The sequence below is a fragment of the Apteryx mantelli genome, chromosome 21 (assembly GCF_036417845.1).
Source record: "Apteryx mantelli isolate bAptMan1 chromosome 21, bAptMan1.hap1, whole genome shotgun sequence".
NCBI lineage: Eukaryota > Metazoa > Chordata > Aves > Apterygiformes > Apterygidae > Apteryx > Apteryx mantelli.
In genome coordinates this window covers 12,516,477-12,540,736 of record NC_089998.1, presented here as the reverse complement: position 1 = coordinate 12,540,736, position 24,260 = coordinate 12,516,477, and the positions used below count along the sequence as shown (strand labels likewise).

At 44.4% G+C, this 24,260-nt stretch overlaps 1 protein-coding gene across 6 annotated transcripts in view; it reads right to left on the bottom strand.

Annotated features, from left to right (window-relative positions):
- Positions 1–24,260, bottom strand: part of ZNF618 (zinc finger protein 618) — a 176,148-nt gene that overhangs the window by 18,460 nt on the left and 133,428 nt on the right. For 3 of the 6 annotated variants that reach the window (XM_067309125.1, XM_067309127.1, XM_067309130.1), the window contains 4 exons: positions 16,040–16,228; positions 12,399–12,482; positions 11,180–11,236; positions 3,694–3,738 (listed from right to left, as the gene is read on the bottom strand). In XM_067309125.1, the coding sequence (XP_067165226.1) occupies positions 3,694–3,738; positions 11,180–11,236; positions 12,399–12,482; positions 16,040–16,228 (375 nt within the window). The remainder of the gene's footprint in view (positions 1–3,693; positions 3,739–11,179; positions 11,237–12,398; positions 12,483–16,039; positions 16,229–24,260) is intronic. The other 3 variants (XM_067309129.1, XM_067309131.1, XM_067309126.1) reach the window with 2 other exon arrangements.

Below are 24,260 nucleotides of genomic sequence, written 5' to 3'. Positions count from 1 at the left end.
TGAGGAATTGGCTTTCTTTTCCCTTGTTTCCACAGCTTGCTCCTTCTAGCTGCTGTTCAACATAAAGCAGCTGGGTGATGGGAGGGAGGGGGTGAAACAAGCCCAAAGTTCACCTTTACACAACCACAAAAGGTAGCACTACATCAGAGCACTTCCCCTTCACAGACTGAAATTCCAACCTTTGGTTGATTTTGCTTTGATGGCTAGGCTGTGACCCGTGCATAAGATCCTGCAGTTCACATGCGGCAGACTGTGGCCTCGCTACTACCAAACTAAAAAATATCCAGGTTCACAAATAAGCCCCCCCCCCCCAAAAAAAAACGTCCTGCAATGCTGACCACTCAACATCTACCACAGCATTCTCACACATCACTAAATGGCACAGAAGATGAGACTGCTGGGCTGCTATTGCTCCCCTAGACACCTTTGGAAAGCAACCCTTTCACACAGCACAGACCAAAGCCATCAAGCTGGGGAAGCAATCAAAGATGCTGGTCAAAGCAGTATTTTCTGCAGGACTTGGGCTACTGCTGGAGCTCTCCCATGGGTTCATGTTAGGCCACAGCTACGATGCACTTTACTGCAGAAGTCAGGGAAACTGGAGAGCCTGCGCAGCAGCAGCAGATCGGCTCTACTTGATCCCTGAAACATGTTGCTGAGCAGGGAGTCTTGCAGAGTAAGGCTTTGGGCATCTCCTATCCTCCATGCTCTGCCCCTTCTCACACACAGCTGAGCTGCTCGCAGGGGACTGTTGCAGAAGGCATGAAAATAGGCTCTGAATCTTCACAAAAGAGTAGGCAGATCATGAACTGGACCCTCAGAGAGCGCAGGCTGTCACACTAGCCCTGTAGTCTCCTTGGCTCTGTTATTGCTACATGTTCAGAAGCTTTCTGCAAGACAGCAAGCCTGTAGCCTAAATTTGGCAGCAGAAAGTCTGTTCATGAAATGGCAAGTGTTGCGTGGGCCGGTCCTGTCCACATGCCACCAGAGAAGGCAGGGAGAGTATACAATAATGAACATATGACAGGTGCCTGGCTGCACAAAGCCTACGCTGGTGCCCCACTATCCTTCCACCCACCATCTCCCACCTCCTTCTTCCTCTGATTTCTTCTTCCTCTGTGACTGTCCCCTTCCACTCAGCACACTGCACGGACCCAGCAGGCTTTTCTCCTGATCTGGGGAGCTGTTGCTGCCCCACCCCTTTTTCACTGCCTGACAGCAATTCACTTATTGCCTCAACTCTTCCTCACTGGAGGAGGAAGACAGAGCAAAGACAGAATCGAGGGGGTTGTTGCAGAACATAGCAGCCTCTTCCATCCTGCAGCCAGTGTTAAGTCCAAAGAGCAGTCACCTCAGCACCTGTGACTTTACAGAAAAGGCAGTTGGGATGTGGAGAGGACACTGGGCAAGGCTGCCAAAGAGGCAGAGACACAGCCTGGCCAGCAGCACCTCTATAAGGTTAAAACAAGAGCAAACTACTAGAGATCTCTAGTTTCCCAGATCCCCGCATGCTCCGGCACACATGACAGCAGGCCAAGGCTGTGACAAGCAGAGCCCCAGTGCTCTGCGATGGCCACCTCTAAAGTGCCAAAGCTACTCTCCAGCAACATGTGGATCCTACTGCACCAGGAGCCTAACTCCATAGAGCTCTTCTGGGGCAAAATATTTGGAAAATTGGAATGAGCAGGAAATTAACCCAAACATGTCCTGTCTGCCAGCAGAAAAGGAGTAGAGTTTGACTCTCATTTCTGAGTTTTCCAAGAAGCGGGTGCATACTGCAGAGTGCAAACAAATGATCTGCAAGCGAGCAGTGCCAGGGGACTGCAAACACCAATCGCAGGGTCTTTCCAACAGACTCACAAGTTCAGTTAGAAACTCAAGCACTGTAGCATCCCCATGCAAGGGCATTTCATTCTCCTACCCAGCACTGAAGAGCTCTCTGCTCCAAAACCAAGAGGGTACACTGGATGTTGGCTGGTAGGCACAAAACAGTATCCTTCCCCAGGAAGACTCTTCTTTTCACCCCTCTCCACTCTGAACAAGGCATGCTATCTTGGGTCGCCCTGACTAGTTGGCCAAGTGCTCTCTGACACCATTATAGAACCTTAGAGCACCAGCAGTTGTTGAATACCCTTAAATCTCTTGAGCCACGTGGAACTCACATTCACAGTCAGTTGCAGAATTTAAAACATCTTTCCCCAGGGCTATTATTAGACACTTTTATTAGTGCTTTCAGTATATATATCTGCAGTGAACAAAGCTCCAGAGTAAGAGAGCAGGCTGTATAAGCCAACATTAAAAAAAAACAGCATTTGTGCTCAGGTTAAATAAATCACCCTAATTCCCATGTTAACTCACATTGCCACATCTAAGCCAGAGAAAAGAGCAGAACTCAGTTTGGGGCCAAGAGTGAATATGAGTCAAGAGCTTTTAATAGAAAGTGTTCTGCCATTTAACAGAAAATGCCCTGAGCTCACTGTAAACGAGTTAAATCCAGCAGCCAACTGAACAACCGATGTCAGTGAAGGGAGGCAGTGCCCCCAGGCAGCGCTCTCCTCCACAGAGAACACCCACATTTCAATACTTCCATCCACATTTTGATGAAAAACAAATGCAAAAGAACTGTCAGGAAATCTTCTCAACATTTTCTCTCCGTTTCCATTAGCTAGAGTCACTGTATCTTCACATACCTTTGACCCAAACTGACGAAACAATACTTTTCAAATCAGTAGCAGTCTCTTAGAAAAATGCTATCACACACAACAAAATAAGTGGAAGTTTCTTCTATCATCTTCTATCAGTGGAAGAGCTTCTATCATTTCCACCCATCTCAAACAGTAAAAGGTGCTATGAAGCATCCTTTAAAAAGGGGAGCCCCAAACACACAGTTCTTAAATTTGTTGGCACTGAATTTGATTTCTGTTCCCATGTGAACATTCATGTTCCAAATGAAAATTTGATTTATTTCTCAGATTTGTAAATGGGGAAAAAAAACAAGTGTTCTCTCCCATCGTGGCCATGTTCAGGGCACACCACCCCAAAGCGTCCAGGCACTCAGGGCTGATTCACGCTAAGCGATAGATTGTGAGCTTGGCACAGGTAGTATCACCCCCAAAAAGCAGACACAAGCCGAGCAGTAGCAAATCAGATAATAAGATAAAGGAAGAAGTTCCACCTATTAGAAACATCAGGGACACGGGCCAATATCTCAGTGGAGACCACCTGCCTCAGGCCATTACAAACCTGCTCTCGTGCATTTGCTCATCACCATGCCCTGGGCTTCCATTTCTCATCTGCAGACTTAAGCCAAAGGGAATTGTCTCTGGGAAGTTTAGTGAGTTCAGCCATCAGAACAAGTGTTCCCATGTATAAGTGCAACTCAAACATGGGTTTTCAGTCTTCAAACCTTAGTCTTTCAGAATAGGTATTACTGGCATATTTCACAAAACTTAACTCCCAAAAGGCTGTGAGTCCAAGTGGTTTAGCAGCCACATACTGCACTTAAACACCCTGAATGATTTCTGTCACCTTTTAACCTGAAACCAGAGCTACGAAAGCAAGGCATTTTATTCTTTGACATCCGGACTCATAATGAAAAACATTTATTCATGAAAAATGCTAACAGGGCAGGCCAGCAAGGCTGCAGGGTGGAAGTCCCCGCCTATGCGCACCACAGACATCCAACACACTTACTTTGTAAAAGCGGGAAAGGATTTGAAATCAGGGGACTTGCGGTTTCTGCAAAAAAGAAAGAGATTTAAATATTGAGACTGGCAGAGACCTTGCTGCATGCTACACAGCTCTGCCTATCTGCTCACTTATCCTTATGCTTACTCTGCACTTCCAGATTTAACTGTGGCAGGACGGGGCTGGCCATTTATAGCAAATTTCTACGCGTCCAGCTGGGAATTCTCTCTCAGCATCTTGCCAAGTTTCTCATGACTGGGAATCTGCTTCTTACCTTCCCATTTTGAAATGTCCACAGATTTTTTCTAACATATACCCTATACTACAGTAGTGGGAACAGTCAAGTGGTGAGGACCAGCAAAAGAAAAGCTGTGGTGGGGGGAAGGGGCCCTTTACAAATGCTCTTGTTGGGGCCCCAGGTGCAAATTCCCTGATAGACCGTGCACCTTCCTCAAACTCCCTGGGTGCCTGGAAGGCTGGGAAGGAAAAACAGGGTGTTTTTAACCTCACTGAATGAAGTGGCAAAGGAAACTGTTCCTAAGCGGTACATGTTACTTCAGGGTGAGAATACACATTTTCTGTTGAGCACAGAACACTGCAAATTGTCTTATCTTTGAGACGTGACTAGAAGGAATAGAAACCCTGGATTCTCAACTGGCCCTTGGTCAACCCCCAGGGGCTATTTGCACTCCACGCCATAGTGGACTGGAAAAGCAGCAGTAAATCTGAGCACTTCAGACTGCCCTGGGCAGTTTCCTACAGTTGCAGGTGAGATCCCTTAGTGTCAAACCCATGTGGAGGGGAAGAAACCATTACAGTGTTAATTATTCAGTCAACAGTTCAGTGCATTTATGAAATGGTCCCAGATGCAAAGTTCTAAATTGATGCATCAGTGAAAGAGGCTCTCAGGGTTGACAAGCCTGTACTGGTTTGTTTGGAAGGAAAACTTAACTGGGTCTTTCTTGTCAACCTCAGAGGTCAAGCATGGTGAGGCTTTGCGCTAAATATTTCAGTGGGACAAGAACCTGTGCTGCCAAAGAGGGCTTCAGCTGGCAGGGCCAGCTTGTAACGAATGGAAATGAAGGCATGGATGATGCTAGGCAAAGACATGAACAGACAGTGCTATGGAAAGGTTATGCATGGAAGGCACTAGCAGGATACAGAATGCTGCCAATTGCTTAACACATCTGTATTACCTGCTGAGGCACTATGAGTGCCATTTACAGCTGATTAAGTCTGTATCACTGAAATAGGTTCCTAAGCTGGTCCTACTGAGCAGTTGAATAGGGCAGATTCCTGTAGGTGCCACTCTCTTACTATTTGTGCTCTCTTCCTCTGCTTTGGGAAGCATTGCACATATTCAGTGAACACATGGATGCTCACTAGCCGGTCCTACAGCTTCAGTCTTAAAGGGCTCTCTCAGCATCCAGAAGCAAGTAAGCTTTTGAAGGTCAAAAAGCAACATTTTATCCTCCACCCAAAAGTGAACCTGACCTGGAAGGACAGTAGAGGCATACATCATTTAATAAATCCCAACATATTCTCAAGACCAGACTTGGCATGAGTCACATTGTTTTCCAGCCAGTAGTGTTAATGTAATCTCACCTTTATGTTAACTCCCTATACAAATGAAAAATGTTCTCAATCTGCAATATGAGTTCAGGCCACTCACTAAACATTAATACTACAGTATTTTAAGTCAAGAAAGACTGCTGGGAATCTTCTGGTCCTTATATTACAGGCCATTATGTTATCCATGCACTGTACTGTCCCTGTGCCTTAGCACAGTCAATTCTACCAAAGCCACCTATACTCTGAGAAAAGTCGCGAAAGTGTCATAGTTTGCCTCCCGATAATTCAGCTTGTTCTGGGGTTTTGCTAATCTTTCATTCCACAGATTCTCCAAGCAAGACAGAAACATGAGTTCACCTTTTTTGCCCACACCCTGGTCTATCAGTGGCCCTTTCTTCTACGTCCTGTCCAGCCCTAGCACGGCACAGTATCTATGCTTGAAGACTAGAATTCAAACTTTGTATCGCTGGCTGCTTGTTCACCATTTTGCTGACTGTTCACACTGCTGCCTCAATGTCTTTCATATTTATTGTCTTGATGTCCCTTCCAATGAGCTGGTGTCCCAGAGCTCTTGAGGAATTGGCAGGTTTTCATCCACAGAGACTTGCTGCTGAGTGGTTATTTTAATACAGATATTTTTCCTCCTGTCTACAAATAACCTGTTCAACATGACAAGTCTGGAACAACTTAAACGAACGTGGCACCAGAAATGAATAGTTCACTCCTGGAAACCTTGATTCCATGCAAATACCCAGTGGACCCACAGAGGCATATTTATGTGATGGAGCAAAGTGACTCTTCCTGGCTGAGGTCTCTTCCCCACATTACTCTTCTGTTAATTCCGAGAACTGCAGTTTGGCGGTAATCTTTAATCTGGGCATATCATTTTTTAGGCTATTTTTAAAAAAGGCAGTTCCATGCACAGGTAATTGTGTTGCCCCATAGTGAGCAGTACCTGTGCTCTGCACAGTTTAGTTAAGACAACATGGGAGCTCCCCTAATGAAGAACCCCCCTTCCTCACTCCTCAAACTCAGCCATTTGAAGGCTTGGACCCAGTGCCTCTCCAAATCAGAGGAAAGACAGCAGTAGCAGGCTCTTAAGAGTCACGAACCAGCCACCAAATGACAAAGAGATTTACCAAAAGATGAATCCATGCACTTGAATGGAATTTATATTTTGCGCTTCAGTCCAGCTGACATAACCTGCAAGACAACTGCGTGCATCTCAGGAGGCAGAGGCTTTGGGAGTTGGCTGTGCTAACGCCAGACTGCAATCAACAATCAAGAATTTTTATGCCTTGAGTATTAAAGTGACACTTACCCACCAAAGTTTCTAGCTTAAAAGTCACATATCTTCCCAAGAGGAAATCCAGTCAGACAGGCTGTATGATCACTGGACTACAGAGAAAGACTGTAAGAGGATGTATGGCCAATAGCAGAATAAAGGAAGATCCCAGTGTTATTAACACACCTGGCTGCCTCCACCTTTATGTGTACCACGATTTCCTGCACTTTCAGTGCAAAGCTGCTTTTTTTGACCGGCTGGCAGCTAGAGGACCTGAACATTCTTACTCTGTAGCAAGAGTATCCATCTGCTCACGTCCCATTAGCACACAGTAATGTTGACAATAGTCCCAACATAATCACGTGGTTTCCTTCATCCCAAAAGTCAGGCAAAAGCTACTGCTGGGTGTCTTCACTTGGCTTTTTCATCTTGGTCATATTATGGGACTTGGAATCAGGACATGATAGGGAACTAAACTCCTGTCTTTGCAACAGAGTGACACAGGGGGCTCAAGCAGACGTCATGTCTGCTTCCATCACCACCCAGCGCAGCCTCAGAAGAGATTTAAACCATGAGTTTAACACTGATTTACACTATGCCTTTTTGCCACTTGTGATAAAACTAAAGGTCAGCTCTGCTCAGTTGCTAAGCAAGAAAGAAACACTATCCATCTATTTCTATTTAAGGGATTACACAGTTTAACACTAAGAATTTTTTTTTTTTTATATGGCAAGTGGTGAATGAGATGTTTCTAATTATCCTTCCACTTGAAATAGTGCCATGTTGCAGTTGGATGGGAATCAGTATCCATAATATACTAAAGAGCACCTTACAATGCATTTCCATTAGCTAAATATAACTCTCTTAAGTGTGCTGCATATATAGGAAAATTAAGAACATTATTGAAAAAGTTTTGCGTTTAGAACTGAATCACTGAAAAAAAAAATATAGCATGTAAGATCGGGAAATGACTGTTTATGGACCTGCTTCTGAAAATCCCACTAAGCACATACTTAAAATTTGACCCTAGGCCCTTTCTATTTTGAGAACTGGCACTTCTCATTCTTTTCCCAAATTTTTTTACTTCTAAATTGAAAGAAGGAAATTAACTTTTTTTATTCTTGTCTCAATCTGTTCCTCAACTTTACATGAACTCATTCAAAAAAGAAGATACTTTCCTTGCCCTTCTACCCAATCTGAAATAAACACTGCTGAAAAGAAAAGCTTTTCTGCATAACATGAATGAAAAGCACTGATATTTTAAAAACTGTAAATGCCAAAATCTGTTCCACTGGACATCTCTAAATAAGAGTTACCTGATTCAGCAGATGAAACTCAGACATATTTATATAGCTTACACCAACCTCAAAAACTAAAAATATTTCCCAATTCTCTGTATAATTTTAAATATTGTATCTTTCACATTATTAACTTCTAGCAAATTTAGACATCAACAAATATTGTCAGCTTCAGTTAGTTTTTTTTTTTTTTTTTTTTTTTTTTTTTTTTTTTTTAAGTTTGAAGTCTCATAGTTTCATTCATGCCTCCTGGCTTACAGGTGGTGTTCCCAGAGTCCAAAAAAAAAGATCAAGCCTGGATTATGTTGTAAACACTAAGTTAGAGAAAGTCATTGCCCCCGAGGCTTTCTGAAGCCAGTTGCAACTGACAAAAAGAGAGATTCAGAAGTTTGGGGAAGTAACACATCTATGGCCACACACTATATCATGGCAGCGCCAAGTCTGCAGAGTCCCAGTCGAATGTTGTCCTACCTGTCCTGGGTGCGTACGGAGGAAGAGGAGACAGAGGAAGGCAGCAAGCCTTCCCTACATGTATGTGCCCCATTCTGGGCTTTTTTCTTCCCAGGCTCCAGCTGCTAATCACTAGCTTTAGCTAGAAGAATATTTCACAAGCTGGCCAGCAAATATTTTTTGGCCTCTTGAGAATTTACCATAGCAAAACCCTGAACACGGCAAGACTCAGCAAAATGACCACCACAAGGAGCTTTTCTTGAAAGCAGCTTTACAACAACTTAGATGATTAACAGGTTACGCACCGCAACGAGCCAATTCCATCTTTCATGACCGGTTCATGTGATTCTTTTCTGGCCTTGCTTAGTTCAGGAGTGAATAATCACAAGCTTCATGTGACTTGGGACCTCTGGATGGGCTGCCTGCGCTCCAGAGGCAGCACAATGAGGCAATCTGCAGGTTCTAATGGATACTATTTTGAAAGCACTGTGAAAACATGTCCACTACTCACAGGTTTCACCAAAAAGCAAGTTAAGGGGCTGTAGAGCCTCTTTCCTGTTAATACAAAGGTTACTCTCCCATTCACACAGTGGGTGGCAGCTCAACAGTCCTTCTCCATCCACTCTGTGGCTAAATCATGCCCCACTGGGGACAGGACTTTCTGCTAGCAGATGGATTCAAGCTCAGCCACAAAATGGTGCTTTGCTATGCACAACGGGTACACAAATTTTATTTTAATGTTGTTGTATGGGCATGAAGATCCTAGGGTTCTCAGATAAAGATACTGGGGCAGTCTGCATTCACTCTCACAAGGAGTGGGGTAGTGTGTAGTGGAGAGACATCTTGATTCCATCATTTTCAATTCTAGTTGTCTTATTCCCACCTAAGACTCCCTAAAGCAGTGCTTCCAAGTTTACTTTAGGTGGCCTCAGCTGCTGACCTCCTGCTCTGCCTGTCTTCCCCCTCACTCGAGACATGAATCTGTTTCCCCCACACCTGTGGCACTGCAAGTCTGCATGCTGACAGAGGGAAAAGCAAGGAGCATGATGTATTCAGCAGCGTGGCCCAAAAAGATGCTGCTGCTTTCTTCGATATCACTACAACTGAGCCTGTGACACAAAACTCCCATCCACATTAACCAAATGTTACAGGGAATCAAACGTTTAACAAAGTCAAGTCACACAGCTCTCAGGCTCAGCTCATCTGGGACCCAGATTCACCTCCCAAACCTAGGGACCATTCTTTACAGCAGCAGGAGTTTGGTGCTTAGCAGCGCTTGGAAGTGGAGAGGATGGAAGTGTCTGTCCCTCTGTCATTCTCAACCACATTACCACCAGTTGCTTCCCTGCCTGTGTGAAATCTACTGGCTGGAGCACAACAGAGCAAAACTAGCAAAGCCGGAGTTCCTCCTAAGAGCTTACATCATGCATGTATACACTGAGTTACATAGAGTTTGTCCCACCTACTGAAACACAGTCATGGAAAAAAGGAAAACGGTGAGGTAAGGAACACATCAGCTCCTAAAAAATGAAGGTACTGAAAGCTCTGCTTAGACACTCAAGCACCAGGATGCCTTCAGAGATTTCCATGGCCTCTCTAGTCATCAGTACCATTCACACAGTGATGGTCACTTAAGCTGCTACCAATGAGAATATCTGGGTTGACTCATGACAAAATGAAGAAATAAAAGAAAAGAGATGGCTCGGTGGAAGAGCTGGAAAAAAAGAGCACTGAATGGGACACAGCAAGCAGCACAAGGAAGACAGAGACAAGGGGGAAAAACAGGGCTGGGAAAGAAAAGAGAATGTGGGATAGATAAGGGAAGGGGGAAAAGGCAAAAAGTTTATATATCCCCATGCACCAGTCTGGCTTTGAGCAGCATGTCAGCTTCCTAATGCAGAAAGGAAGTGCTTCCAACCAGGGTCTGACTCCTTTCAAACCAGGCCTGAGCAGCCCTCAGGTTTTCTGGTTTAAACAAAGGTTTAGGTGAGCACCTTGCAATTCCCCTACAGCCTGCCAGGCCCTGCCATACATGCTGGTACAGCCAGAAGCACTTCTTACAATGAAAGAAGATGAACAAGCCATATAAAACTCACTACTTAATTTGTAAGAATTTCTGGGTTTGGCTTGGTTTTTTTACTATTAGCTTTTACCCTTGTGTGTTTTAAATTTTGCAGTTTAGACACAAACTGATTCAGGAGAAGGATAAGTGTGACGTGAGCTGGTAGAAGGAGATGGTAAGGAGAATCTGAGATGTGTCATAGCAACAATGGATCAGTATTTAAAAGATGTTCAGGCAGAACTAAATTCTTGGACAATCTATAACAGGCACCCTCTTTTTTTTTTGCTTCTTGTCAGTGGTTCTTGGACCCCTTCCCATGCTACAAGTTCATCTCCCCACCCACAAAACTTAACAAGAGCAGCAGGTTTGCAGCCAGAAGGTTTTACAATGCAGATTTCTTGGCTTTAGGGATGAGTTGTTTGATATGAAGGAAGGTGATTCTGTCCTTCTCCCGTAACTATCTAAGAACAATCCAAGGCTGCTGCTGTAAAAGCACCCTAGAGCAGTTAGGAACCCAAATAGTATATTGGCTTTTAAAGATGTGCACTTAAACACTTTGAAGTCCTTCACACAAACCACTCATACTACAGAGAAAAGACAAGACATGAGGAGCAGACCTGCTGAGCAGCCAGGGGCCACTTTCAGAGCAGCAAGTCAGGCTAGTAACTCTTGACAGTCTATATCAACTACGTCCGTATTCTGTCATTTCTAATGGCCTGGCTTGGCTGACTAAGGACAGACTCTGCCAGCCGCTGAGCACCCCTGACTACCCAAAGGGAACAGGACTGGAGAGTATAAGGGCCTGAAACACAGAGACAAGCTCACCTGATGGGTTCTGCTTACATCGCTTTTCTTTAGGTTTTTCTGTCCCCGAATGAATAGCTGTAATTGTGGTGAATGCTTGGATTAGTACAGGATTGATCCTCATTGCATAATATCCAGTATTTCAGTAACAAACAGCTTTTTTTTCCATTCAGAATCACGCACTCTGCTATATTGCACATGAGTTTTCCAACACCACTCCATTCCTTTTTCACATGGTTCCAGAAGACCCCTCATGTGCTCCAGAGGCAGATATAAATCCCCCCAAACAGATGCTGCGTAACCTGCTCCAGGGACAAACTCCTTCCTAACCCCTGGCAGTTCCTGGAGGAGACAGCTCTGTCTCTTACCTGCCCATTCCAGCTAGCGGCACTGTGAAAACCACATGATTTTGTCCTCTTGAAAGGGGAAGGAAGCCAGCCTTTTCTGCTAGCATATGACTTATCTTTGCATCAAGACGCTGAAATGACATTACATCTGGTATGTCTGTTAAACTCCAATTAAGGAGCATAACAGTGGTAGTGTCCCACTTGAAGGCAGGGAAATACAGGGACGGGATGAAAGTAAGATCTTGCAAAGAAAACTCTATAAATGTCATGCCTAAATGAAACTGTCTAGGCTGGGGGGTTACATTCAGTTACTACAACTTGACTTAAAACTCAAGGGAAACCCAGAAAGTGGAGTAAATTTGAATTCCTTCTAGCATGTGTATTCTGTTCTCACAACTATACATCAGATATACTGTGACTTCCATGTAGCAAACTCACAAACAGCTGGATTCCAGTTACAGTGAAGCATAACTATATTGCCACATTTAGCATCACTGTAATATGCAAACTGCTATTCTATTTATAGTCCTCAGAATTCTCTTGCTTGTTGAAAGTGGCTTTGCTTCACAAGGACTTCACTGATGCACAGACAAAGAGCGAATACTGCTTCACCTCTATCCATACTCCCCCTTCTCTGTATCTTTGCTCCCCATTAAAAAGACTATGCTAAAGTACCTGGACCTTGGGAGCAGGATTCCCACATCACAATTCATACAGGTTCTGGAGTGCCAGGAACCTGGGGAGGATTGGGAAGAGGACAATACCCCTGGAAGGCTAACTGCCTGCAAGCTTTACAGAAAGTACCCAACATATAAACAATCACCGATCACAGCTGAATCCTGCCCTAGAGAGGGAGGTGGTAAGTAACAGCAGGAGGGAATGAACACACTTACCGCTGGAGTTCTGAGAATTGCTGTTTGTTTCTTCAAAGTTGTTTTGCCCTTTGCCTTCCACTCTCCTGCTGAAAGCACTTTCTGCTGGGTGGAGAACAAAGCATGGATGATGACTGGTCAATACTGGACACACAATCACACAAAGAGGAGGCAGACAACATGCTCCTGCGCCACATAATGGTATACCCTGAACACAGCAGAAAGGTTAAATACCTCACTTTAGAGGCAAATGGGCCAGATTCATTGAAGGGATAACAGGCAGATTTTTTTTTTACATTGTCTTCTGGCAGAGGTGGCCTGGAGTGGCTCCTAGGGAGCCCACGAACACCAGTCCTAACTGAACCAGAAGGGTCATGGCTTCCTCCCCGCCACCAAAAAAAACCCCTATCTTACCCCTCCTAAGACAATAAGCAGCCCTCAAAGCCTCTGGCACAGGTGAGTAGGCCTAAAGATTGAACTTGGGTCCTCACCACAACTCATTTTGAGTGTCACCTACTGAACCACTATGCCTAGGCATCCTAGCCATCAGCATTCTCTTTCCAAATATCCTCCCCGAAGACTTCAAATGGAGGACCGATGGGTGGTCTGGGAGTCTGCCCACAACTTTGAGAAAAGCTAACATATCCTTTGGCCCTTTGTGTTTTCCTCCAGTGAGCTCACTACCTTATCGCTGCCCAAGGCCAAGCAGGCAGGCCCTGCTCCTCTGCACTGTGCTGTCAGTCAGTGCTCTTGGCAATTCACCTGCTTCGCACACTGGGGCAACAGCGCAAGGCAATTCCCCAGTAACTATGGGGAGGATTCCCCTGCAATATGCAGAGGCAGTTCACAACCCTGGCAGTACCTGCAGTGTCCTGAAACCTCACTGCACAGCACAGCTGAGGTGCCTCTCACCCTTCTCAAGCTGAAGTCCCTTAGCACAAATTCAACAGCACAAGTAGTGTGAGGTCTTCTCTCCCTTCAACTGGTTTTCCAGTATTTAGGCACTGCATTTTCCGTGGTGACCCAAAGTATCAATTAGAAATTAACAAAATGAAAGGTGAACTTGCCAAACTAATGCATGTGGCCCATGCTATATATACTCTTCCCATATGTGGACTCATTCAGGGAGTCCACTATCTCCCAGAGGACCCATATGAATGTGGTCCAGCGAGGCTCTGTTAGGCTCAGCAGCATGCAAATTGTATAGCAAGGGAGTTTGGGGAAAGAAGCTTTTAATGCATGAGTGTCAGTGACATGAAACTCTCCTGAAGATTGGTTTCAGATCATTATTTTAATACATAATTCTGTAAACTGCCAAGCAGACAGAACCTCTGTCTTGACATTCATAAACAGGTCCCAGCTACCTGCAGTCTCGTGGCCTCCTTGCAATGAAGCACGGCTTAGATATAGGGCTTTATATCTCACTTTGGCTGTAAGAGACCTGAACCGCATGAAGCTCCCAGCCCATGAATGCAGCCCAGTCAGTCCTTTGTGGGAATAACTAACTACTGACTGGTCAAATCCTTCCAGTACTGAATAGGCTCCTCGAATTCTCCAACTACTACATTTCTGATTCTTCCCAAAATACAGGAAAACAGGAGAGTTTGATAATCAATTCAGTAGTTAGGGAGAATCACATAAAACACGGCTGAAAAGGACCAGGACACGTTATCTTGTCCATCTCCCTTCACAGATAAGTAACAGGAATGAGAGGCCTTAAGCAACCAGCAAATCAGATGGCACAGTGGGAAGAGACCATGGCAAAATGGATTAAACTATTCCTTTCCCTCACATCCCCAAGAGACCCGGGTTCAAATCCTGGCTTACGTCACAAGTGAAAACAAGTTGGAAGCCTCCAAAGACATTTGGAAAAAATTTACATGGTGTTTTTTTCCCTCATCCCCTATGCTTTTTATTTTGGCCAGTCTGGCAGTGAGAAAAACAACAGGTCTAATGTGTCTCCTTGGACTTATCCTGTCTTTCCCTAACAGGAAAGGGCAGTTTATACAAGTCAGATCGCTCTCTCCTCATATCCGAACCTTTTGCATGCAAAGCAAAAGTATTCGCATAGGGAAAATCAGTACCACTCCACTTCATGTCTGCGCAAATATCACTGGCGGAGTGGTACTCCACTGTCTTTGGTATTATCCAGGCCCATACGGAACGTCCCTAATCGCAACACTAGGAAGGCATCCTTTCTGGAGACTGTCTTCCTGATAGGTGTTATGGTCAATGCATTTGTACCAAAAATTCAAGAAGCCACTCAGACTGCATCTGTGCAAGATGTTGCCTTGAAAGACACCATGGAAATGATGCTACCAGAGAGACATGGTAGGACCCTGGGATTAAAACTAGTTTCTTGAAGATCAATGTACCAGGCTCAAGCATCATGCGATTCCTTCCTCCATACTGGGAGAGAACAGCTCTAACTTTTACTCAATGCATTGATACACTTTTTGATTGCAGAAGTAAGAAAAAAAAATCCCATTACCAAAAACATCTCCCAGTTATTGCTCGGATGAATCTGGCCTCTGACCCAGGAAGACTCATAGTTAGGCTCTTTCTGCTTGTGTAAGAGACATGAAACTGGAAGAAGCTGTCACAAGTTTAGATAAACAATGAAAAAGGTTCCTCAGCTTGAACTCCTAACTTGGTAGAACTGGATGGACCTCAAATTAGTAATAAAGTAAAATTAATATTTAAGAGCTGCAATAACAATATGGAATTTCAGGACCCACAAGCTATAGGAAGACAGATCATTCATAGTATCTGGTAGCTGCAGATGTGCATGTCATCTAACAAAAAATATCCTTGTTCAGAGTACTGTGGTCTCTTCCACCACAGTCACCTGTGCTTCTTGACATCTGTCCATGCCAGACATTTCAGGGGCATTTAAACAGTAGCTGAATAACTAGCCCTTCTTCTGTACTTAGATGGAATATACATCTACCAATCCCACAGATTTAAGAGAACACGTCCCTGCTGCGTGGAAACATGAACTGTACGTCTCTCATCTTATTTATTGTTATTTTTGAGTGCTCTTTGTTTTTTTTTTAATATATATTTGATCTTATTTGGAAGGAACAACTGGGGACATGGGGAGGAGCAACTCTAACTAGAGTCTTCTGACACCTTTGTAACGGTCCTGCACCATTCATTTCGCTGCTGGAGCCCAGCTTATCTCTCGGTGGTTCCTGTGAGGAATGGGGGACTGTGAAAACACCTGCACTCCATTCCATTTGACCTTCCCCAGGCACAGGCCTGCCTTGAAAATATCATTTGAGAGAAACAAAAGCCAAACAAAACTGAAAACAAAACAAAAATCCCCATACCTGACAAGCCACTAAGCCAGTCTTGGACAGGAAGCTCTCCTCAGTTTGTGACACCAGGATTTGAAACAGGGTCTTTTGTGCTTTGTCATTAGTATGATGCTTTAAAAAAATACTTGCCACTGGGAAGAGGTTATAAAGACCTACTGCTGATCTAAATTTTCATTTGTATTGTGCCAAAGGATACAATCCCCTTAACTGCTTCTGGGAAAAGCTTTTCTGGGACAGTCATGGATGAAGCAGACTGAGTCCAGGAAGGGTCAAAAAGCCAACCCAGGGCAGGATTGGACACTAAGCAGTTAAGAAAGTTGATGGTAGAAAGGCAATTGGTACCTGTGATGGCCTTGCTTCCTGGGGATCCAGAATTTGGAGCGCGGAACATCTGGGATTGGGATGCCGGTGGGACACCGGAGGGGGTGCGGTGCAGGAGGGTGGAACATCGGTTTATTGAAGGCGGTGTTTTTTTGCTGGATTGGCTCGCCTGTGTCTTCACTGCCACGAAGAGTGGAGATCGAGAGAACTCTGGATATGAACACTCAGAACTAGTGCCTGGATAGTCAGTCAGCTCCCAGACAGTGTGCCTTCTGGGAGGATTGCTTTCTAATAGCCATGCTCACGAATCCCTTGCATGGGGACCTGCAGCAACTGTGGATCCACCGATCCCATATAACAAAATTGTTTTCCCATCACCCAAAGGGACAGATTCCTAAAGCTTATTAGTTCCCTTCCACATCTTTAACTGTCACATGACCAACCCACTTCTCCTCCAGTAGGAATCACCCCATTCATCCAGGAGTCCTAGTTGATTGCCATGGCGTGGCTGGGGTGTACCTGCACCTCTGTCCTCTATTTTTACTTCAGTAAGTCTGAACCTGGAGAGCAGGTTTCTAATATGCTACTCAAGAACTCTAAATGGGGAGAAGGCTAAATCTTTTATCTTTGAGCCTTACATATGTCCTAGAGATGTCTAGCTACATTCCTTGTCTCTCTAACCTAATATAAAGAAAAAGGGGTTGTTGGTAATGGGAGGAAAGTATGAGGGAGAGTTCTCATCCTGCAGGTCAGGAGAGGTCTTTTGGCTCCCATCTCCAGACAAGTGCTGGTGAGTCATGGAGAAATTCTGAGTATTACTGTGATATGCTCTTTGAATGTACCCCGACCTACAAGGAGACATTTCAGTCTCTGCAATGCACAGTGAGGATTACCAGGAATTTTCAATGCCAAAAGTCATATGAAAACTCTTTGGGAGGACAGTCCTTTGTCCAGGCCCAACGGATTAATAAAATAAAATAAAATAAAAATTATTCACAGAAATAGAGGAATAACCTAATAACTCCCTTCATTCCTCAGTGGCTTCTTTCACGGAAATTTGGATATAGCTTCTGAAGTCAAGTCCCACTCCAACCATCTGCCATGGAGAATCACTAAGAAAGAAGGTTCCCACAACCCACAGCCCAAGCTCACTACCATTAATTCCTATGCCCAAGTGATACTCTGGAATGCCTAAAGCTGGAGGGATAACACCAGCACCTGTTAACCTTGAAGAGTCTAACTCAGAAATATTTATCCACGTTGAGCAACCTTCAATCACAGACTGCCACAGACAGCACAGAAACCTGTCTCTGAAACAGGTGAGGAGAAAAGTCACACAGGCTGGGACTGGATGCTCATTTGCAAAATCCTGTGAGACATTACAGACCTCACACTGAACTGCTCTCATGTTTCCCTGTCAGTGGTTGGCAGCATTTGAAAGTGGTGATGTGTACATTCGAAGCAGCCTGCAAAGAGATACTCAAAAGAAACAGTATTTGTTTTGTTTGATCTGTTACACAGATCGAAGATGTCACTTCCTGTAAATGTTAGTGTACTTCTGCAGGAGATTCTACAGTAGGTTTTCTCGCAGTTTAGGTCAAGATACTTCTCTGCTTGGTTTCTGGGCAGCTGAATAGGTAGGAGGCTTGCTTTTGCTTCCTAGGCTTCATTTCAATCCCCATGGATAATCTTCCTCCAGTTGCTGCCAAACTGCCAGTAGATATGTAGTCAGATATGATAACTTCCTGCGTATATGTCAACTAGTTTCCCAAGAGACCTATTCCCACCAATTGTTGCTTTATTACCCATCTACACCAACCAAGAAAAGTAGTAATCAGCCAACAGCATCAGATACAAACAAGGTCATCACAAATTCTCTGCAGTTCTGTCTCTGTGAGATCTGAAGGGTGAAATTTCAGTACTATGAAGACCTCCAAAAATGACTTTTTTCCCAACTCAAAAAAAAAAAAAAAAAAAAAAAAAAAGTATCTCATGGCTTGTATCTGGGATAAACAGACTGACAGTCTGGCCTCAAACTTGGCCTCAGCAGCAGATCCGACTTTATTCCTATCCGTCTCCAGGTATAAAGTTCAAATTAAGGCCCAGAGAAAAAGCTGCTCCATCCAACACTAGGCTGAAACAAAGTTCAAGCCAGCAAGGCAAGACAGACAGGATCAAAAGAATATTAATCCTAGCAGTCTGGAGGATGCTAAAAATTTGTTGAAGAAAATGTTTTAGTCTTTAGCTCACCAGATAGCAAATTCTCTTTGAAGACTAAGCAACACAGGTAGAGATGATCAGGTAACTCCTCTGTTCTTGAAAAGAAGTCTTCGCTGTGGAACTCACTGTCTCAGGCTGATGAAAAGGTCAGGTTCAAGATATTTATGCAAATAAAAATATCGAGTTGCTGAAAGGTTACAAAAACCTCCTACCTTAAAATCTGCAGCTAGACAGCAAGACTGGAGACAGCATCACGGACAGATGATCCCATAACCGTTGCTGTGGAATTCCTTAAACTTTCTCAGAAAGCATCTCAGATTTGCCCCAGTTGAGGCTCATATACTGGATAAGGAAGGGCAATAGAGGAGATCAAGCTGTTTGTGCATCCCCCTGTCACACAGTGTCAGTTTTAGAAAAGGATTGATTCCTTATCCTTTTTTTAAAAATCAATAACCTGGAGGAAAACCCCAATCTTCATAAAATGTGTTTTTAAGTGACCCAAGGGCTAGGAAAATAAGCACGTAATTTAGAGAAGAAGTCACACTGAATGATCTCCAGTCAGTTGGTAAACTGAGTGCACTGTGCTACGGCCACACAAAATGGCATGTGGTGGGCTAAAAAAGACAGATGATACTTAAAAGATGGGGGACTCCTTCCTGACAGCAGGACACAGAACTTAGTGGTTGCCGTGCATGATCGTGATGGCTGTAGAGGAGCTCCCAGAGCAATGCTGCAGCCAAAAAGACTGAGACAATCCTTGGGTATGCAAACAGGGCACTCTCAAAGAGGATCAGGAAGACAACGTTCTCTTGGCATTCCTGCCCTGGATCCAGCGCTGGTTCATGTCATTCAAAAAGACTGTTAACAGACTAGAGAATATTCAAAGGAGAAGGCAAGAGGATAAATAAAGGAGAACACCACCATACGTTACAATGGAAGTCTCAAGGCACTCAGGGCAAACTAAGGAGCTTAACTGGGAGGTTGGTCACTATGGAGTGACTTGATGGCAGGCTATACAAAGCTATAACAAAGGCAGAAATTTGGTAACATGGACTTCCTTCACCTAGCAAAGTTATAAATAAGATCCAATGTCTGCAAGTTGGAGCTGGATATTTTTTAGTTTTAACTTAGTGAGGGTAATAAATCTAACTATCTACCTAACAGGTTGGTGTATTTTCACTCACTCTTAACAGCAAGATTGGATGCCTCTAAAATATACCTCACAGAATCACAGAATGGTTGAGGTTGGAAGGAACCTTTGGAGATCATCTAGTCCAACTCCAACTTGAGCAATTAAATCAAGGCAATCCTATAACCTGTGCTACTCAGGTCAGTCCAGATATCATAGCAGTTCCTTCTGGTTTTCTTGTTTTGACAAGACCTTCAAATTCTACGTGTGGTATGCTCTGACAATGAAGATGATAATCCGGTAGCCGTTTCAACATGTCTCTCCAAGAGATGCATAAATCCATGCACTACACGGAATCACAGAATGGTTGAGGTTGGAAGGGACCTCTGGAGATCACCTAAGTCCAGCCCCCCCTGCTCAAGCAGGGTCACCTAGAGCACATTGTACAGGATCGCATCCAGGCAGGTTTTGAATATCTCCAGAGAAGGAGACTCCACAATCTCTCTGGGCAACCTGTTCCAGTGCTCTGTCACCCTCACAGTAAAGAACAATGGAATAAATATCAGATTTTATGACTTAGTTTATTCCAGGTAAAAGCTCTGATTAATTTGCATATTAAGTTTCTTCAGAAAGCTCTTGTCAGAATAGGTAAGGACGTATGGCTGGAAAAAACATTAGGATGGATCAGACAGAATTATACCATCATCTCTGGAAAGATTTGTTTTTCTTTCTGGAAAAAACCTACCTTTAATGAATATAACGAAAAGAAATTACTTAACAATGGGCTGAAATTCAATACACTCAGCTGAAACCTCTGGTATTAACAGGACCTTCCACAGGAAAAACTCTGTGCTAAAATCTATCAAATTCTTAATGTGCTTTTTTATACATACAAACAAATATTGCCAGTGGAGCCTGTTGCTAAGACACTGTGGGACCAGAAAGTGGGGAAAAACATCCTCAATCATAGATTTCACTCACTGAGGTGGAGAAAGCAAAGAAACACCATCCAATTGGAATGTGGATCTGTGTTCTTCTCAGTTTGGCAGCAGCCTCAGTACAAGGATCCCTTTCCCTAATGGAAAAAGCCATGATGGCAGCTGCCTTTAAGAAAGACAGGAAGTGTTTAAACACTTTTGATGAACAATATTATCTAGTTTCTTTCATGATAAAAAAAAGTAATTGAACAGTGAGGCTCGGTGAACTTCCTTGAGCATCTCATGTGTCAGGGCGTAGCGAGGACTGACTGCTCCCTAAGGACAGGGATCCTGGAGCTGAGCACAATAATGCAGCCGGCAGCCAGCCAAGGGCCCCATCCCAATGCTCCCGCATGAGATGGTGGCCAGGTTCAACCAAGAGTCCAGATCATCAGGCAAGTTTGTGGTGATGAGGCATGTTTGCAGTCAAGCTGGGAAGTCAATCCACAGGTCAAGATCAGGATCAGGTCTGGTGAGGGTGATAAGAGTCAGATAAAACCCAGTGATTGTCACACAAGTCCATACAGGGACAAGACAGGGACAAGGTCAAGTCAGGAAGTCAGTCCGTGGGTCAGGGTCCAGATCAACAGTGCCCATGGCCAGGCACGGGCATAGCTGCGGCTGAGCTAGAGACCAGCACTCCTACAGTGCAGCTGCGGCAGGGACTGAGGTCCCAGCCTGAGCATGGGGCTTCTGGACCCATGCACAGGGGGTGTGGGTGGAAGCCCCAGATGAGGCTGGTCAGGACCATTAAGGCCTATTAGTGCACTCAAGGTCCTGACATCATGTTAGCTTTTTGTCCTGGAAGCAGTGGATGTGAATAGCTGTGGCAATTTTAGAGCTCTCAGCACACACTTCTGTGACTGTGGAGTCTGTTTCTGTATCTGCAGTTACCAGGAGAGGATGTGGCAAGCAAAAGCTCCTAAAGCCTGAACTTGGCAAGCTAAAACCCACTCTTGGGGGCTTTTCTAGCCAGCCCATGTTCCAGATGCAGTAGTTTTTCTCTGAATTGTAAACACACAGTCTAAGAGCATCCACAATAGCACAGCCATCTCCCAACGTGGTTGAATCAGTTCCATCTTACAGAGCAGACAGAGCCTTGAGAAGGACTGAAAGAGGTCTCTGAACTTTCTCATGTGTACCTGCGTTCAGAGACATTTCTAAAACTGGGACAAGGAACATGCCTACAGTCCAGTTTATTCGAAAAAGCCTCCAACACCCTTCTTAGAAAGGATGAATAGGCCTCTGGTGGCCATGACTAAAAAAAACGGCATGGAGATATATATTTTAAAAGAGTAATAGCCCAATTCTAAGCATAAGAAAGTGCCCCTTCTCCTCACTAACAAAGGATGACTTTTGAAGGAGACATTTGGCATTAACAATTCCAGGGACACCCATAGCAGAGCTGTTTTCCAGAGAGCAGATATCCAGCAGCACTGACCAAAAATTATCCTGGAAGGCCCCATGGACCCTGCAAAATATGAGTCCTTGTTTAGCCCCTTTCAATAATTTTTAATTCATTATTGCAGAAAACCAGAAAGACAGACTCCGGAAGGGAAGCATGGACTCAAGCAGACAGACCCAGAAAGTTGGACTGGTAATACTGAAGCTCCTTCCTTACCTGCTCCCACTAAGACTAACATTTCAGCATTTGTCTCATGATCACAAAAACAAGGCCAGGGTAAAAACAGAGTCTTAGCTTTACTTCATCTGACTGCTAGAGGATGAGAAAAGCCAGTTTTGCACAGCATCAAAAGCTAGCTTTTTACAGCTACGTCACAGGACCTTGGTTTATAGGAAGAGCAGAGTATGAGCAGTAGAAAGGCAAGCATGTTCTGGCCAGCCCGCCTTGGGAGCTAACCAAGCCCTGTCCTGTATGCTCACCAGGGTTAGTGATTTGTCACTGTAAATCATAAACCTTACTGGTCATGGCAACTAGGAGAGCACAAAATGTAAAAATTGTCTGTGGAGGAGGCGGTTAAAACTTATGAAAATATTATGCTGAGTTGAAATGTCTTCACAGTTAAAGAAAGGACTGGAAGCCCTCTGCACATGTTCTCTCAGTGACTGCTGGCTCTGGCCTGCAGCAAAGGGCAGCTCCTTTCTCTTTTGCAATGGCAAATGCAGAAACCATGGTGCAAGAATGGCATCTACCCCAGTCTTCAACAATGTGCCTCCTCCTCCAAAATCAATGGCTACTGGGGAATCCACAGCTTCCTGCATGACAAATCCTTGCCCAAGAGAGGGGAGGTCCTGACCCCTTAACCCCTCTTTAGGGCCCAGGTTTTAACTCAGCAGTTCTCCTGCACCCAGTGAAATGGCTTTCTGCCTTCCCACACATAATAGACTCAGATTGCCCTAAATACAGGCCTCCAACAGCCAAGAAGTGGGCATCAGGGTCACAGCACAAGCCCTTAGCCTCATGCTGGGCAGATGATCCACAGCACTCTGTACAGAAAGAAGGGCAGTGTCTGCATGGTCCATCTGTATCTGCAGTCAGACCCACATGAACATCTTTAGGCGAGTAACTCTCACAGAAGACTAGTTGTGATTTTATGCTGGATAGCCTGGGCTGGAACCGGCAGCTGCAGCCTACTGCAGGTGCTTGGGAGGGTGGAGAGATATCCTTAGTGATAAATCCTCTTGAAATGGGACATACTGGGAAGATAAGAATCTATTCTTGTTGAGCAGAGATTCCATGCACACTCCTCACAGCACACTGCTCCTTAGCTATACAACTGCTAAGTCTCCTTCATTATCTGCACAGGGTTGGACTAAAGTCACCAGAGCCTTGGTGTTTGAGGGTCCATCTTTACTAGGAGATGGACCTACTGCTGATCACCACCACCAGGTTTTCTCAGGACCTGCAAACACCTGCATTAAGAACACTGTCTACATTGAGAGGTGGAGGTTGAGGATGCAAGGATGTTTAGGAATGACTGTAACATGTGCAGTCACAGGCACCGAGTCAGTTCCCTTGGATAGATGGGACATAAGAAGATTAAATCTGATGGTAGTCACAAAGGTAATCTGTGCCCCGCACCTTCTTCCATCATTCCGGTCCACCTGCATGCTCCAGAGAACCTGCATGGGAGCTGTCAGGAGCCACCAAGACTTGGTTACCTTAAAAGTGATGGTCTGGTGGACTACGTTCCCACTTTATTTCTATGTATGTGTAAAACCAAAACTGCCTTATTATAATAAAATCTAACTAAAGCTGAATTTGGTGAGGGAGGAGCATGCGCTCCCTCTACTGGCTGTGGATGAGCAGCTAACGAAGCCCACTAAACTAATGAGCTAAACTCATCCATCCTCATCATCAGCCACAATGCTGGCAACTGGACAGACACAAATGAGCAAAGAGCGACCATGCTGGCTCATACCATTAAAATCGCAACGCAGCACAGGGTGATGCTATGAAAGAAGCATGAAGTTCAGGTGCAAATAACTTCTCTGCTTACTTTTAAAGCATCCAAAACCAGCATGTAGCAAGAATTTCTCTCGACTGTTTTACTAGAATTTTGCACTGAATTACACTTAATTGCTCATTATAACCTCCCCTTTGTCTGGGGAGTGCAGATCGTAGTATCCCTCCAGAGTGCAGATCGTAGTGTCGTGTAGTATGCAGAGAACTGCCTTTTCCCGAGCTCCCTGAAATAAATATTTCATTGCCTGTGATTTAGTAGCAAGCTGCCACAGTAATTTACATGATTTTGAAAACCAGTTTGAACTCACTGTCTGCAACAGTTTCTCAGAAGCTCGTAAGAAAGATGCTTCTCCTCTAGCATGTATATTCACTCATTATTTAGGGGAGTCTAGAATAGTTTGTGCATTGGTTTGTTAAGCACACTTTAGGTACTAGAACTTTTAGATAAACAACAAAATAAAACATCAAGCCCCCAAGGAACACATGAAG